General features: G+C 35.6%; 1 protein-coding gene across 1 annotated transcript in view; it reads right to left on the minus strand.

The window, feature by feature from the left end:
- Positions 1–1,410: 1,410 nt before the first annotated feature.
- The window catches only part of HDAC6 (histone deacetylase 6), a 37,819-nt gene continuing 25,198 nt past the window's right edge, over positions 1,411–14,031 (minus strand). Inside the window, exons 27-32 of the mRNA XM_067133769.1 lie at positions 12,948–13,044; positions 10,131–10,393; positions 8,961–9,104; positions 8,111–8,239; positions 7,546–7,622; positions 1,411–7,015 (exon numbers count right to left, since the gene is read on the minus strand). Of these exons, the coding sequence (XP_066989870.1) occupies positions 7,554–7,622; positions 8,111–8,239; positions 8,961–9,104; positions 10,131–10,393; positions 12,948–13,044 (702 nt within the window). The 3' untranslated portion in view covers positions 1,411–7,015; positions 7,546–7,553. The remainder of the gene's footprint in view (positions 7,016–7,545; positions 7,623–8,110; positions 8,240–8,960; positions 9,105–10,130; positions 10,394–12,947; positions 13,045–14,031) is intronic.

Raw genomic sequence — 14,031 nt, forward strand, 5'->3', positions numbered from 1 at the left:
AATGATCAGCCCTTGCCCCCATCTTTTGCGAAGGCATCAGAAATATGTCAACTTCCAGCTGTGCTAAGTGTCCAACTTATTACCGAAGGTTTAACCTTTCATTTAAAAACAAATTATGGACTTTCCCAGTGAATTAAAAATAAAATTACTATGGAAGGCTAGGCCTGAACGAAAGTATTGTAATTTGCAATGAAAACCTAATATTTTTGGAATTATGACAAGGTGCTAAATAATTATGCAAAAAACAAACATTTGAAAAGGCCTTCTAAGTCATATAGCTGACTTCTGCAGTAGTAAAGGCCTATATGTGAATGCAATAAAAGCAAAGGGGCTCTGATCAAGCAGGGAATACATTAGAAATACCAAATCATTTGACAAGCTAAAATTCTGGGGGCCATAATTCTTTCCGAGGCTAAATACTTAATCTTGGCGATCTCTGTCTGCTCATGCTGCATTTGCAAAGGAACTCCACCCTGTTGAGTCTCCAAGAGCAGACTTCCTACCTGTAGGTACTTGTGGGAGATGTCCCCACTACATCACACTCAGCTGGTGTTCTTTGACATCATCTGCATTTCTTGACTAGTTCTCCTGTGGTCACAGGGAGTCTTGCGAGATAGATGACCACTGTGCAGAGCCTCATTCCTTGTACAGGACATCCTTGTTTGTGGCTCGCTGATCAGTACCAGCGGTACTGATCATGCACCACGTCCCCTGTAAGTGACAACCCAGGCAGGCTGTTGTGTAGACTACTCGCTTGGGAGTGGATCCTTATGGTTCTGAGGATATATAGGAGCAGAGGGTCCCAGTCCATCAAAACCTTAGCAGTCAGAATTGTAGTGACACTTAGAAGAGCAGAGGTGAAAGGGATGTTTGAGAAGAACATGCTCGAAGTTGTATGCAACAAGTCTCTGGAGCTGAATAAATTTGTGCGAAGTTCTGGTTAAACTACTTAACACTAATAATTTAGACTCCTTCCTGATTGAGAAGGCAGCTGGAGACTGGTCATCATCCTCTCTTGAACGAGTTTGCCTTCAGACATTGTTCAAGATGGATCCTGTCGTGGGGTGACTTTATGCTTTTGGCGCAAGTTTGAAGGGGGGAGTCTTTAAAGCGCCAGTCCTTTACCCCCTTCAGAAAGTACCTCTGCTTTGTCTGCAACAGCGTCGTTTACCAATTCAAAGCTCTGTTGGTAATAGCCCCTTTGGTGTGTGTGTGGTTACATGCTCACTGCACCATGGATGATTGGGTAGTGCTGGCATCCTTGGAGGTACAGTTGATTCAGAGCAGAAATCACCGCTTCTCATTTTGTCGTTACTTGAGGATCAAACTGGGAGAAGTTGAATCTTGCAGTGACCACAGAGACTTCTTCAATTAGTACCCACAGAAAAGGTGCTTTGAAATAAAAATTCCTTTAAGGAAGTCCTTTATTAGTTGAACATTAAATGATAATGTTAAGAATCATTACAACATAAAACCATTAACTTGAGTTAAAGAGGAATACTTTTTTGTATTTGTTGATATCAACAAAATCAAAAATAAAACTCAAATATTCACTTCTTGGAGGGGAACCCCTGAGAAATAAGAAACTTAGTGGTTATTAAAATCTAGTCATTACAACATTAGTACTTTGGCATAACATTTGGCTGCATATTGTATAAATAAGCTGAGCACATTTGTTTTCGATCCATAAGATACATCAGGTGTGCATTTTACTTCCATGTTACAATTTCTGAAAAATTTCTAAAGTTTAAATTCAATTTTACCAAAATACAAATGGCAAACCATTAACTCAGCATATAAGAGTAAGGAGTCCTTAACTCAATCAGCAGCTGTTTGGAGTTGTCTGAATGACTACCTCCAACGTAAGAGGGAGAGAAACATGAACAAGTATTGCACATAGAATTAGCAGGCCAAGACAATCTAGGAAAAATCTGAAGACCTCGTCAAATATTACAAATTGCAGGGTCACCAGCTGATAGCTTTTTCTAAGCAACTACTAATGAACGTGACATTCGTAGCTGCTGGTTTATATGTCACAAAGAACTTTGGTCAAATTCTTTGGAGGGCTCTGGTTACAAAATTACTGCATTTTGGCAAAATAATGAAAAACCCACTGAGGGGAAACAACAGGCCTATGTTTGAGACTAGACATTTGCTGCTGACTGAAATTAGGACGGTTATTAATGATGAATATTTATGAATTCCATGTAGCATCCATGATTAGATATTTTGAAATCTCAAAACAAAATTTTACTCACAGTACTAGTAATAATTACCAAAGCTTACAAATGACAAATTTTACCACATGAAGTTTTGAGAATAAATCTTCACCTAAGAAAATAATTCAATAATTCCTGTTAATCCGAAAAAAATCAACTGCACGCTGAAGTACTTACGACTATGAAAACTTAATATTCACTCTTGACAGGAGTTTCTGACAACAAAATGGTATTTGTAATAATGGGTTTTGCACATTTCCAAAAATATCTTAAACCATTTAAGAAGTCCCTACATTTGTGTTACTTACGTTACAATTGCACAAATTGCTGAGTTTGCTTTGCAAAGTACATCTACTGATATAATAAATATAAAACTTAAAAAAAAAGTATAGGTTTTAAAGTACTCAAGACTGAAAATAAATACATCTGGGGAAAAAAATACAAGATTTAAAACAACAAAAGTGTCTGTAACTCATAATTACTGTACATTAGTAAAATCAACACCCAAAGAATATTTTCCTTTAAACTTACGTAGCAAAATACTGTTATATAACCTTGCTTCTAAATGTAACCTAATCTTAACCAGCTTTAATGGTATAACTGCACTGAAGTCCAGATGTTTAAAATTAGCTGACTTAAACTGACCAATATTATACTGAGTAACCTGTAAGCCAAAACCACCTGGACAAACGCACTTTCTTCTACAGAACAAAACCCAATTTTGTCATAGATAACTTCATGCTGGCATCGTGAGCATTAAAAATAAAAGCTTCAGTTGCAAGAACAAAGATAATGTCTGTTAGCACCACTGTGTTTAGGAAACAAGAATTTCAATGCTACTGATAAACAATTGGTACCTCCAAAAAAATTTAATTTTGAGGAGCGCACACACCAAAAAAAAATAAAAAACCAAGCATGGGCAATCAACATATTTTGCACTTGGATCAGCAAAAAAACATTTTTATTTTCTGGGCTTCAGTGCATTTTCTTAAATTCCTATGATAAATTATAGCACTTCTACATTTGCAAGTCATCAATGAGTACAACTTTCATTGCAAGGTGTCAATTCAAGAGAGAGTACAATGGACGCACAGTGTCAGAGATAAATTCCTAACAGAAGTCTTCTATTATTTGTGATGTGCAAAGTGACGTACGATGTTAAAATGTCATTTGCCAATATCATTAAACATTTTAATTCTGCTTTTGTTTGATTTTATGGTCTGCGCAGAACCAAAACTAAAGTACTCTGGAATCCAATATACTCTTTCCTACAAAATATCACCGAACATGACGACAGCAGACAATAAATTTCCTTGACAATTTTATACTATCTTCATCCCCAATCGACCTTCTGTCACATGTATAAAAATAATGTCTTGTTATAAAATTTAGCAAACTCAGCTACTATACGTGATAATCGACGTTCAATATGCTACGGACCTAAACGACAGAGAATGAAGATTAAGAAGTAAAACTTCAATTCGTGCTACGTCACAATTTTATAACCTCTGAAAATCAAATGTTTATACCACTGAATCTAAACGTACGTGCATCAAAAGTAAAATCTTTATTGTCAATTCTAAAACAATACTTTTGACAGGGGTCCTCGCTGTTTGTCACCAATACTGTGTAGAGCGCTGTCTTAAGTACCACACTTTGCTGTCGGGGAAATTTTAATGTAAACAGCAGCAACAATTTAACTTGAATTCTACACAGGAGAAGGGTACCTAGTTGAAGTGGTTATGCCCTTGTTTTTGCTACAAAATGGCTGACTGATCATTTTTCTGATACCCAAAGGTAGTATAAATGTGCCCAAAAAGGAGTATGATCACAAAGGCCAATACAATGAGCCATCAAATAACAATTAGTCCAGGGTTACAGGAACTTCCCCCACCCCCAAAAAAAGGTGTCATCTGAAGGGCTGCCTTAGACTTGCTCATTATTGGACAGATTACATCGTATGGGTACAGAAACTCAAGAACGGGAAAAGACATCCTAAGCAAAACAAAAAAAATATTTAAAAACATTTTTCCTACAATATAAAACAATGACAAACATTGAAATAATTAGATTCTTAACTGACTACCTGGATGACCTGGATGAAGGAAATTAACAATGCGCCGTACTTGATATTTCGGCGAAGAAAACACTGATTTCCTTATGCCTAATTAAGGATTAATTTCTTAGCCTATGTAAGACACTGAGGGACGAAATGGAAGGGGGAACTGTACATTAACGACTGAGCTATTCAAAATGCCAGTGGACAGTCTAGGTACAAGTTTCTCCTACCACTGAAAACTAGGACGACGAACAGCATGATGAATTTCAAGCAGTAGAAATGAGCCGATTAACAATGGCTCTCGAATTAGATTTCTTAAATGCACCTAATAAGAAGGAACAAAGTCACCAACCTTTCAATATGAATGTGAACGAGGAAAAGTTTCGTAAGCTCCTTTCCGTCATGTGTCAAATTCATGTCAAGAATTTAGTTGCCGTGAAAGATGGCATGCCATAATTTTCATGCTACCTTTGTGTCCTCGCAACGTCTAAAGGTACCATATGGACATAACTACGAGTATATAACAAGAAATTTGGTGGTTACTTTATCAATACCCCTTCCACTAAATTAATTTACCATGAGGACGGAAAAACAAGCCTACAGTCAAAAACATTCTGGAAGTAGCATGCAGCATCTTCAAAGCCTTGTACACAAAACAAAGCTGAAGGTTTTTCACAGTGTGCAAAATAAAAAACAAGTAGAGAATAATTACCTCATGAATAATTACGATCATTACGTAGGTCAAAGTCTTCCGCTATCAAGCAGTAATCAACATATTTATATGAAGTCCGTGAGCCTCTAGTGGGTCAGATTTCCTACGAGGATGTTTCCATCCTTGTGCTGTACATCAATGCACAATTCAGCAACTGGCAAAACCCAACAAGTCTGAACATCTTAATAAATCACAGAAAAAGTCTGAAATGTAAAGAATACTAGTTTTTCAATCTTGCAACCCAAGAAGATACCTCCATTTCCTGTGGATCATTTGACCATAAATGCATTTGAAAAACTAGACTAGACAACTGGATTTTAAAATTTTTGAAGCATTGGGTAAACATAATACCTAAACCAGTTGATTTTATCTATAATGTCAACCTTAAATATTTTCAGTTTAGTAAACACAATATTTTCAAGGGTTAATTGACTCGTCTCAAGTGGTTGAGACCTGTCTTGGGATATAATGTTGCCAAAAAGCTGCAAAAACAAGCTCAAAGTATTTTTTTAAATGAAAACTTTGTGGATGTTATAATTTGAAAAAGTACAGACCCACTAAAATCTTAAAAATGGAGCCATCCTCACCATGATGAGAAAGTTTCTCAAGTACACAAGGGGGGCAAAAAATCACCAGAATTCTTAAAACTAGAAATGTTTCAGTTTCCCAAACTGGAACTTGTCTTCCATGGTAATGTTCCCTTGATTCAAAAGTACTCATCCAAATTCTCACGAGAAACAAGAAAAAGAGTGAGTGGTGCCCAATTGCAGAGCAAATCCCACCTCTTGATATACTGAAGATAATATAATTAAAAAGAGTACAAATAAAAAAGGAATTTCACAATTTGGCAGCAAAGGACACTAAAAAATGGCTATGGCACTGAACGGTTTTTGCTTTGAGTACCTTGCACTAAATCCATCTATCTTGAAAGATGGAGTGTCACAGGAATTAGGAAAACGGTGACTGAAAGCATTCCAAAATTTGCTTAACTACAAAAGGATGACTTGTCCAAAGAATGAATACGACGAAAGGGACTCTTTCCTAACCTCTGAAAAAAGCGGGCAAAAATGAGGCCTAATTCTCAGAGGGGCATTTTCTGACTAATCTTTTACTGGGAAGAATAAATAGCTTCCTGCATTTGTATTGAGTGTGATAACTTATTTAACCATTCAACACAGGTTTGTGATCAACTCTACAATGAAGACCCCTGCAAATGTATACTTCCTGACATGATAATACAACCTCTAAACTGAAAGAAATTATAATTATCAGTTTTTGAATAACTATCAACTAAAAATTCCATCTACAAAGTAACCTTGGAAACTCTTAAAAGAAATTAGAAAAAAATTAAAAGATAATTACCAGAGGTATAATAAAATTTTGTTGAAGAATTCCAACTCCTACCTTCCAGCAATTATTAATGAGTAGCTTAACTAACAACACTTTAATAAACTTGTGAGATAAAGCAAATATGATTAACGATCACAAAGGCAAATTCTTTTTCGGAATACACGGCACAAACGTCTGAGGCTATTCTAGGCCGAGAACTTTTCATGGGTGCGTATGCTCGAACAGAAGCGTGGACTCGTGAAAACGGTAAGAGAAGCCTTACGCGGCGCCTAGGGGTGATGAATATAACACTAAGGCACTCTAGTGAGCTTATGCCTACGTCTACCACAAGTATTGCAGAAAAATTTCGTAGCTACAAAGAGCGGTGTGGTTTTTGTATTTAATTCTGTTCCAGTCTTTCCTAAGCTAGACCTTAATATTGCACTGAAATTTACACCAAGACAGGGAGTATATTTAATATGCATGTGTGAGAATCATCCAGAATATATGTAATAAACGCTTCTCGTAAAAGATGAGTATATTTCAAATTTAAAGAAAGTAAAGTGTTATCTCACGGCAATCAGTTGCCTATACCACTTGTCGGCCGAAGTATTTCCTAACTGTTATGTTCTTTTGCAACTTCATCAACTGCTGCCACAGTTCCTTGTATGGTTCTCAAGCGTATGAAGCCTCCACCTGCAACAAAATGAAAATAAATCATTCTTCTAAATTATACAAAACTTTGAGCGTGATTATTAACAGGTGATTTTGATAATGAAAACAGTGTTTCCTAACTAAATGACACTGCAGTCAGTTCCACACAAAAGGCAGGTTTGGAATAAATGTACACCCATTTTTAGATAGTCCTGCAATGTCTACAGTGCTCGCACATCAAATCTGGAATAAACACAAGTTAACTTCAAAAGTATTTAAAAAACTAAACATCTGAAAATTCAACTGCAAATAATTTTTGTAATACCATCAAATGTTCCAAAAATATTAGGTCCATTATAAGACTGAGACATTTAACAGCATCAACAAAATCAATCAAAGAAAATCAAAAATTCACTTTAAAGATTACCTACATTTATACTACAATAAAGGCAGCAGACTTTGGGAAAGTATGATAAACATAGCATTCAAGCTTATTTCTACAATTATATAAAAAAATACTGGTTAACAGAGTACTTATCAACATGAGGAACAGGATCAAGCTATGTTACCACCTTTGCGATCAAGTAGATCCAGGAATATCTTCTCCGAACTTGTCAACGTGGGCTGCCCGTTTAGCTTCTCGTAACGACTGGAATAAAGGTGTCCATTAGCATGACTTTTAAGAATTTACAGATTCACTCATTTTAACAAATCACTAAGAATGATATAGACTGGTATTATACTGGTATTATACATCTTATATTTACTTATGATTAATGGCCATGGTTTACCATTTTACCAAGTCACCAATGGGGTAACTCCCACTAAAACTAAAATGATCACTGGCATGAAAAATAATTAGCAAAACAATAAAACTGTCAAATTTTATTTTAATTTTATACATACTGTATGTAACATTCTAGACTCTTCTACGATTGCCCAAAGGAATAGTTCTAACATGAAAAGTAGAGTTAAAAGAAGCTGGACAGTCAAAAAGCATAAAAGTGCAAAGTTTAGCATCTGTTAAGAATGCTTTAAGAAATATTCTGTGCCACCAGCAATTAAATGCACATGGCACACAACAGTACGTAATAGTCTGTTGGGATATATAAGGTCAGTATTAAGCTATATACTCACATCATGGTGAATGTAAGAATCACAGCCATAACACCAAACGGAAAGATCTGCGAAACTTAGAACCATGAAGTGTTCTTCCGAGACTCCGTGCATCAGCATGTGCTCGTTGACGAACCGCCCGCAGAGGACCTGCAAGATAAAAAGGATGAGTAATTTACTAACATACAATAGCTTCGTTCTGCCTGCCAGATTATTGGGAAGTTATATGTTCAGGAAAGTTTTATTTAAAAGAAAAATGTAAACGACATTCTGAAAAATACTGCTCAAACCAGTAATGGAAATACAAGTTGGCTCGTCTTTCGATGATTTTCCGTTTTTCATGTCTATGTTGATAGAAACTTTCCACTATTATTTTTAATGAAAATCTCACAGGCTGTGAAAAACACTTAAAGTACGCATTCAAGAAGCATCATTGCCTACCAAAATTTTGTTATACATCAAACAATTTGGAGAACATCATGATAAAGTATTTAGTGAAAATTTATTTACAGAGCACAGGTGCCTACATTTGCAACCTAACTGGTACACAAATGAAGGTAAAAATAATTTCAACATTACAGACACCACCCAACTTAAGAACATTCAACTTACAAACATTCAGATACATAATAATAGGATCGCAAATTAATATTGTGTTCAGAGCACTCCCCTTTGGCCCCCCGTAGTACAAATTTTGTTTTGCCTGCCCATTCTGTGCATACAGTACTGTATGCAAAGTGTATTCAGTTTTAGGATGAAAAACATACAGTAATGTATTGATTTTATATCATACTGTACTTAAATTCAACATACAAACGGCCGTCCAGAACGTAACTTGTTGTAAGTAGGGTTGTGTTTGTATTGCACTTACCTTATAACAGGTTAAGCACACCCAGTTCTCTGAGTGGTCATGGCATTCCTCGCAGGGAGCGTCTGTCTTTAAACCGGCGCTCGGCACGTCTTTGATTTGCTCGAGGTGAGGGCACCATGTTTTTGGTACAACAGCATACATTTGCTGGAATAAAATATTATGGTAATATATATTCAACACACACAGATCAGACTGCCTTTCCCATTGGCTTTTGCACTAAAACAAGCAAATAAACAAGTATGTTCTAATGCCTTCATTCTGAATTTACAGCATTTTTTATGCAGAAGTAAATGTTTTACTCCACCAAATTCTTTGCACTTTACATAACTACAATTTTCTCAACTTTCAGTTTCAGTCGTTGATACAAATGATGAACAATGAAACAATCTGTTGCACCTTACTAAAAGGTACATGGAGTATAGTTTGATGGCCTGTTAAATCCTAAGAATGGGATTTAAAAGGGGATATCCTGAGTTAGCCTGAGTAGCCTTCAGTGTGGAGGGCAATAAGATCTAATTTTCAAAATCATTAGCTACAGTATAATGTTTTAAATTTACACCTTCTTTTTCAAGACAACCATCTATAAATTCACGCAATAATTACAGTATTCAACTTTGGTTTTCATTCACTCAGGAGAATATTGTTTGGGTGAGCCCTACCAGAGTCTAGCAAAGTGACAATGTCTTTCTGAAATCTTTAACTAAAAGCTGCATTGGAAAAAATGGTCAGAAAAGCAGTGGATATGGTAGTAAAAGTGAAAAGGCCTATAGACAAGCCCAGAAAGTGGATTGATGAGGACTTAGATCTGACTGGAGTGTCAAGCAAAGAGCGCACAGGACAGACGAGAATGAAAAAGAACTCATTTCATGCCTAACCCCATGATGGAAAAAGTTGGACTGGATTGGAATGCAAAATTTCAGCCAAAGGTCCTGTGCTAGGACCTATGAGAATTGTTAGGAGAGGGTGAAAAGTAAGATAGAAGAGAGAGAATGTGAACAGAGGTACAGTAAAAGGAATGAAAGAGGTTGGAGCTAAGGGCCGAACGGACGCTACGAAGAACCTCAAGTGATGCCTACGGTGCACTGCATGAGGTGTACTGACTGCACTACTCCCCTGTGGGCCACGAAGGGAAAAGCCGACATACAAATGTTTACTACGAATGCCATTTACCTCTGCTCCAGGAACCTCGGTGAGTAAGAAAGTATTGACACCATCTCCCCGGTGATCTGATGTGCCCCCTACCGCACCTTCTAGTTCATTTTCCATGTTCTCGCCGCCATTCTCCTCGGAGGCACGTGAAGATGAAGGTTCCCCCTTCATTTCGATGTTATGTTCAGAGTCCAAAGGGGATTTCTGGTCTGTATCAACTTTGTCTTCTAGTGTAACTCCGCAAAGATTGGCAGACAATTCATCAACTGGTGATGTTACAGCATCTGCAAGAAATGAAATATATTCTCCGTAAGGAAAGTGTAAAATACTTTTGTCCTTTTTCAAAAGGTACCTGAGGTTTCTGAGGCAACGTGAATGATAGTTTCCTAGCTCAAAACCCTAAACTTTACAGGTGTTCATTTTCCGATGGTCAAAAATAAAACACAAAAACCTAACTCTGATTGTTGTAAGACTACAATCAGTGTTCAATGCAGCAACAGTAAACAGAAATGGGATGCATACCAACAAAATGGCCCCTCCCTGGCAAAGTCAGGACAAAATACCCTTGGTTAGGTTAGGTCACAATGTACTGAGTTTCAGGCAATATGTAGCAATAAACACAAAGGTACTATTTCATTTTAAACCATTAATAAATTTTGGATTTGACCATCTAATTCTCTTGTTTTAAATGTGCTCTGAATATTCCTGATGTTTGTTCTGTTAGCAAACGAGCAAATACTGGACCCTAACCTAATACACAAGAATTCGGAGGACCGTATTGGGAAACTGGCTTTTTTTTGGGGGGGGGGAAACATAAAACGAGTTAAATAAAAGGACCTTAAACCCACTACTGTTCTCATTCACATTAAAATAATGTTTATGGAATATTTCCAATTTAATACGCACTAAGGTAAGGACCTGGTACCCTAGGTTAGGTTAGGTGCGTTACATCATTTACTTACAATAAAAGAAATAGTAATGTTAAAAAAATACATTAAAATATAATAAAATGACATTTCCAAGTACATAATGTAATTGTTTAAAGTAATATTATATCAGGCTACGAACATTACCATGCTTAATTAACTAGCCATATTAAGGCTCAATTAGGCTAAACCTAAACTATTCTATCGATGGCGATGATGATCACTGTCAATTTAAGGCCATTAAATAAAAAAATAATACAAAAATGTGCAACTAATACATCATAAATTACCTTATGACGTAAATTTTAAGTAAAAAAAAAATTCACTACAAATGACGCTATTTTCAATTATATTTTCCTCAAAATGGCTGAAATAATCATCAATAAAGATAATATGAACCATAATCTTAATTTAATCTCACGTACAAACGATAAATTAAAGGTTAAAACCTGTTGCAAATTGAGTTTTACCAATGACAATGACAATAGCGTGGTTTGTTAGTAGTATTCGAAAGTAGTTACCTTTGTAACAGCTCCTCTCTCTGCCTTTTGTTTACTTTTATATAACTAGCCGATTGGTCTGTCTCTTGCTTGTTGTACAGTTCCTTAATAATCTATCAACGAACTTGTTTTCTATATATATATATATATATATATATATATATATATATATATATATATATATATATATATATATATATATATATATATATATATATATATATATATATATATATATATATATATATATATATATACATTATGTGTGTGTATTAATTTATTCACAGAAGTCCTCTTCTTCCAATACTTTGTTATTTTCTTCCTCCTATTTTGTGAAAGTTAACTGCCTTGTTGACTTTCCAATATGGCTGCTAGTTTTGAAATATAATAACAAGAATTTTGGGGGAATAATAATACTATTTTTCCTCTATCAAATTAATTAAGAATTTAGCATTTATACTAATATTACTTTTTTGTTGAATCTCCACTGAATTTTGTTTTGAAACTTTTAGTTGCTATATCAATCTAGTACTCTGTAGGTCTTCCTATTAACCCCAACACTTTAGAAACTGAACACTTTTCCCCCCATATTTTATCTCTACATGATTAAACTACCACCAAAAAAATGTTAATTTTCTTTATCACCTGTAGGAAATTTTTACGTTGTTGTCATACTACTATTTTCTCTACATTTATCACCAAGCAATTCACAAGTTCCATCTCATTTTATGAACATTCATAAAATGCACTTCACTCCAATAAAGAAAATCTGCATCCATAATTCTTTCACCTTCTAAAACCCTGTCATTCTTCAATTACGGCAGAGTGCAAACTATCTCCCTTAACTCATGTACTTCATGATTCAACTCTCTCACCTAGTCATCAACCTTAACATTTAATCTCAAATTTTTGTAGGAACTATCTACAATAACACTGATCAATTCTTTCTGGTTTCCATTACTTTTATAATTTCACTTTACTAACATTTCCCGTCAGCTTTCCACTTTTATGGGTTAGCAAATATTACTGCATATTACCCATTCCATTTCCTATTTACTAAACCATCCCTTATGTTAAGTGAAACTTGTTTAATGCAACCTAGGGTCCAGGTGTGAGGGTGATGGATCACTAAGAGTTCTCATTCAACAAACTTGTATATATCTGCTCTAAAATAACATCTCTCCCTTATTTTATCCACAAAAATATTTAACACCTACAGAAACAAATCCTTTCCTGGAAACTATCCCATCTGCACACTCTTACAAACCTTTATTTTCATGACTATAATGACACTGACTGAAAACCTTGATGAAAACGAAGGTTTTGTAAGAATGTTTCCATAAAAGTGGATGGAAAACATGAACTGGCAATATGACCAACACCGGGTCATAAATGGGAAAATAGATACTTACTGTTAGTCGCCTTGTCTCCTTTAGATATCCTGCGACCGCCTTCCGAAGCAGGTGAAGAGGGACTGTACGAATTTCCCGGGGACAGACCCAAAGTGTTCTGAAATTGAGACAAACATAAATGATATCGGTACTATTCAGGATGAATTACAAAATATTTTGTGAAGTTAACTATTCAAAGGAATGAGCATTACTACTTATATTAGCACATAATTTAGTGCATTAGTTTAATGAGACACTGAGGTCCATTTCTAAACATTCATATTACTTGCCCAAAGGATCTGATCTTGAATGAGTGACAGACATTGGAGCAATTTGAAATTAAGGAACAACTATGAGAAAAGAGACAAAGGGTAATGGATGAAAAATAGAATGAAAAAAAAAAAATAAATAAAAAATAAAAAAAAAAAAAAACATAGCTGGGAGCTAAGAGCATGTTGCAAAAAACCCTTTAGTTTTGACCATTATCACTGCATAGGATAAACAGAAAAACCTTTCTAAAGACAGCCAGGCATTGCAGAACAGAGCAGCCTAGCCTTAGCAGTATATGTAACTAAATCAAGAACTCTTCTTTCTTTGCAGGAATCTGAAATATTCATAAAACACTGACGCTGAAATTCAAAATGACAATCCAACAACTGCAACTGCCACATGGGAAAAAGGTAACTGCATATTCTCTTTCTCCCGAACCATCTGAAAAGATTCTGCTATGTGAAAATGACTTTACAATTCTGAAAGGCTAAATTTCGGAAGATCAATGGACTCAACCTACCCATAAGCAATGGGAGTGTTGCAGGAGTGATCACATCTTTAAGTTTCCCCTCGAGATATTTTGTACACAAAGGGACAGTTGCTATGGTGAAGAAGTTGGGAAGAAATTTGTACTAGTAACCAAGAAGCAAACTGTAATCAATCAAATTCCTTATTTCTCCAATACTGAGTTCCCATATTTACTCTGAGGACATTTGTATTCTTCAATAACACAGTTCAGGCCGTTTCTTTCCCTCTACCATGAAGCTTTGGAATTTGCTTTCTGCCTCTGTTTCTGCTGTTCACCTGTCAAGGGCCAGCCTCTGAATATTTCTTC

The sequence above is a fragment of the Macrobrachium rosenbergii genome, chromosome 34 (genome assembly GCF_040412425.1).
Source record: "Macrobrachium rosenbergii isolate ZJJX-2024 chromosome 34, ASM4041242v1, whole genome shotgun sequence".
NCBI lineage: Eukaryota > Metazoa > Arthropoda > Malacostraca > Decapoda > Palaemonidae > Macrobrachium > Macrobrachium rosenbergii.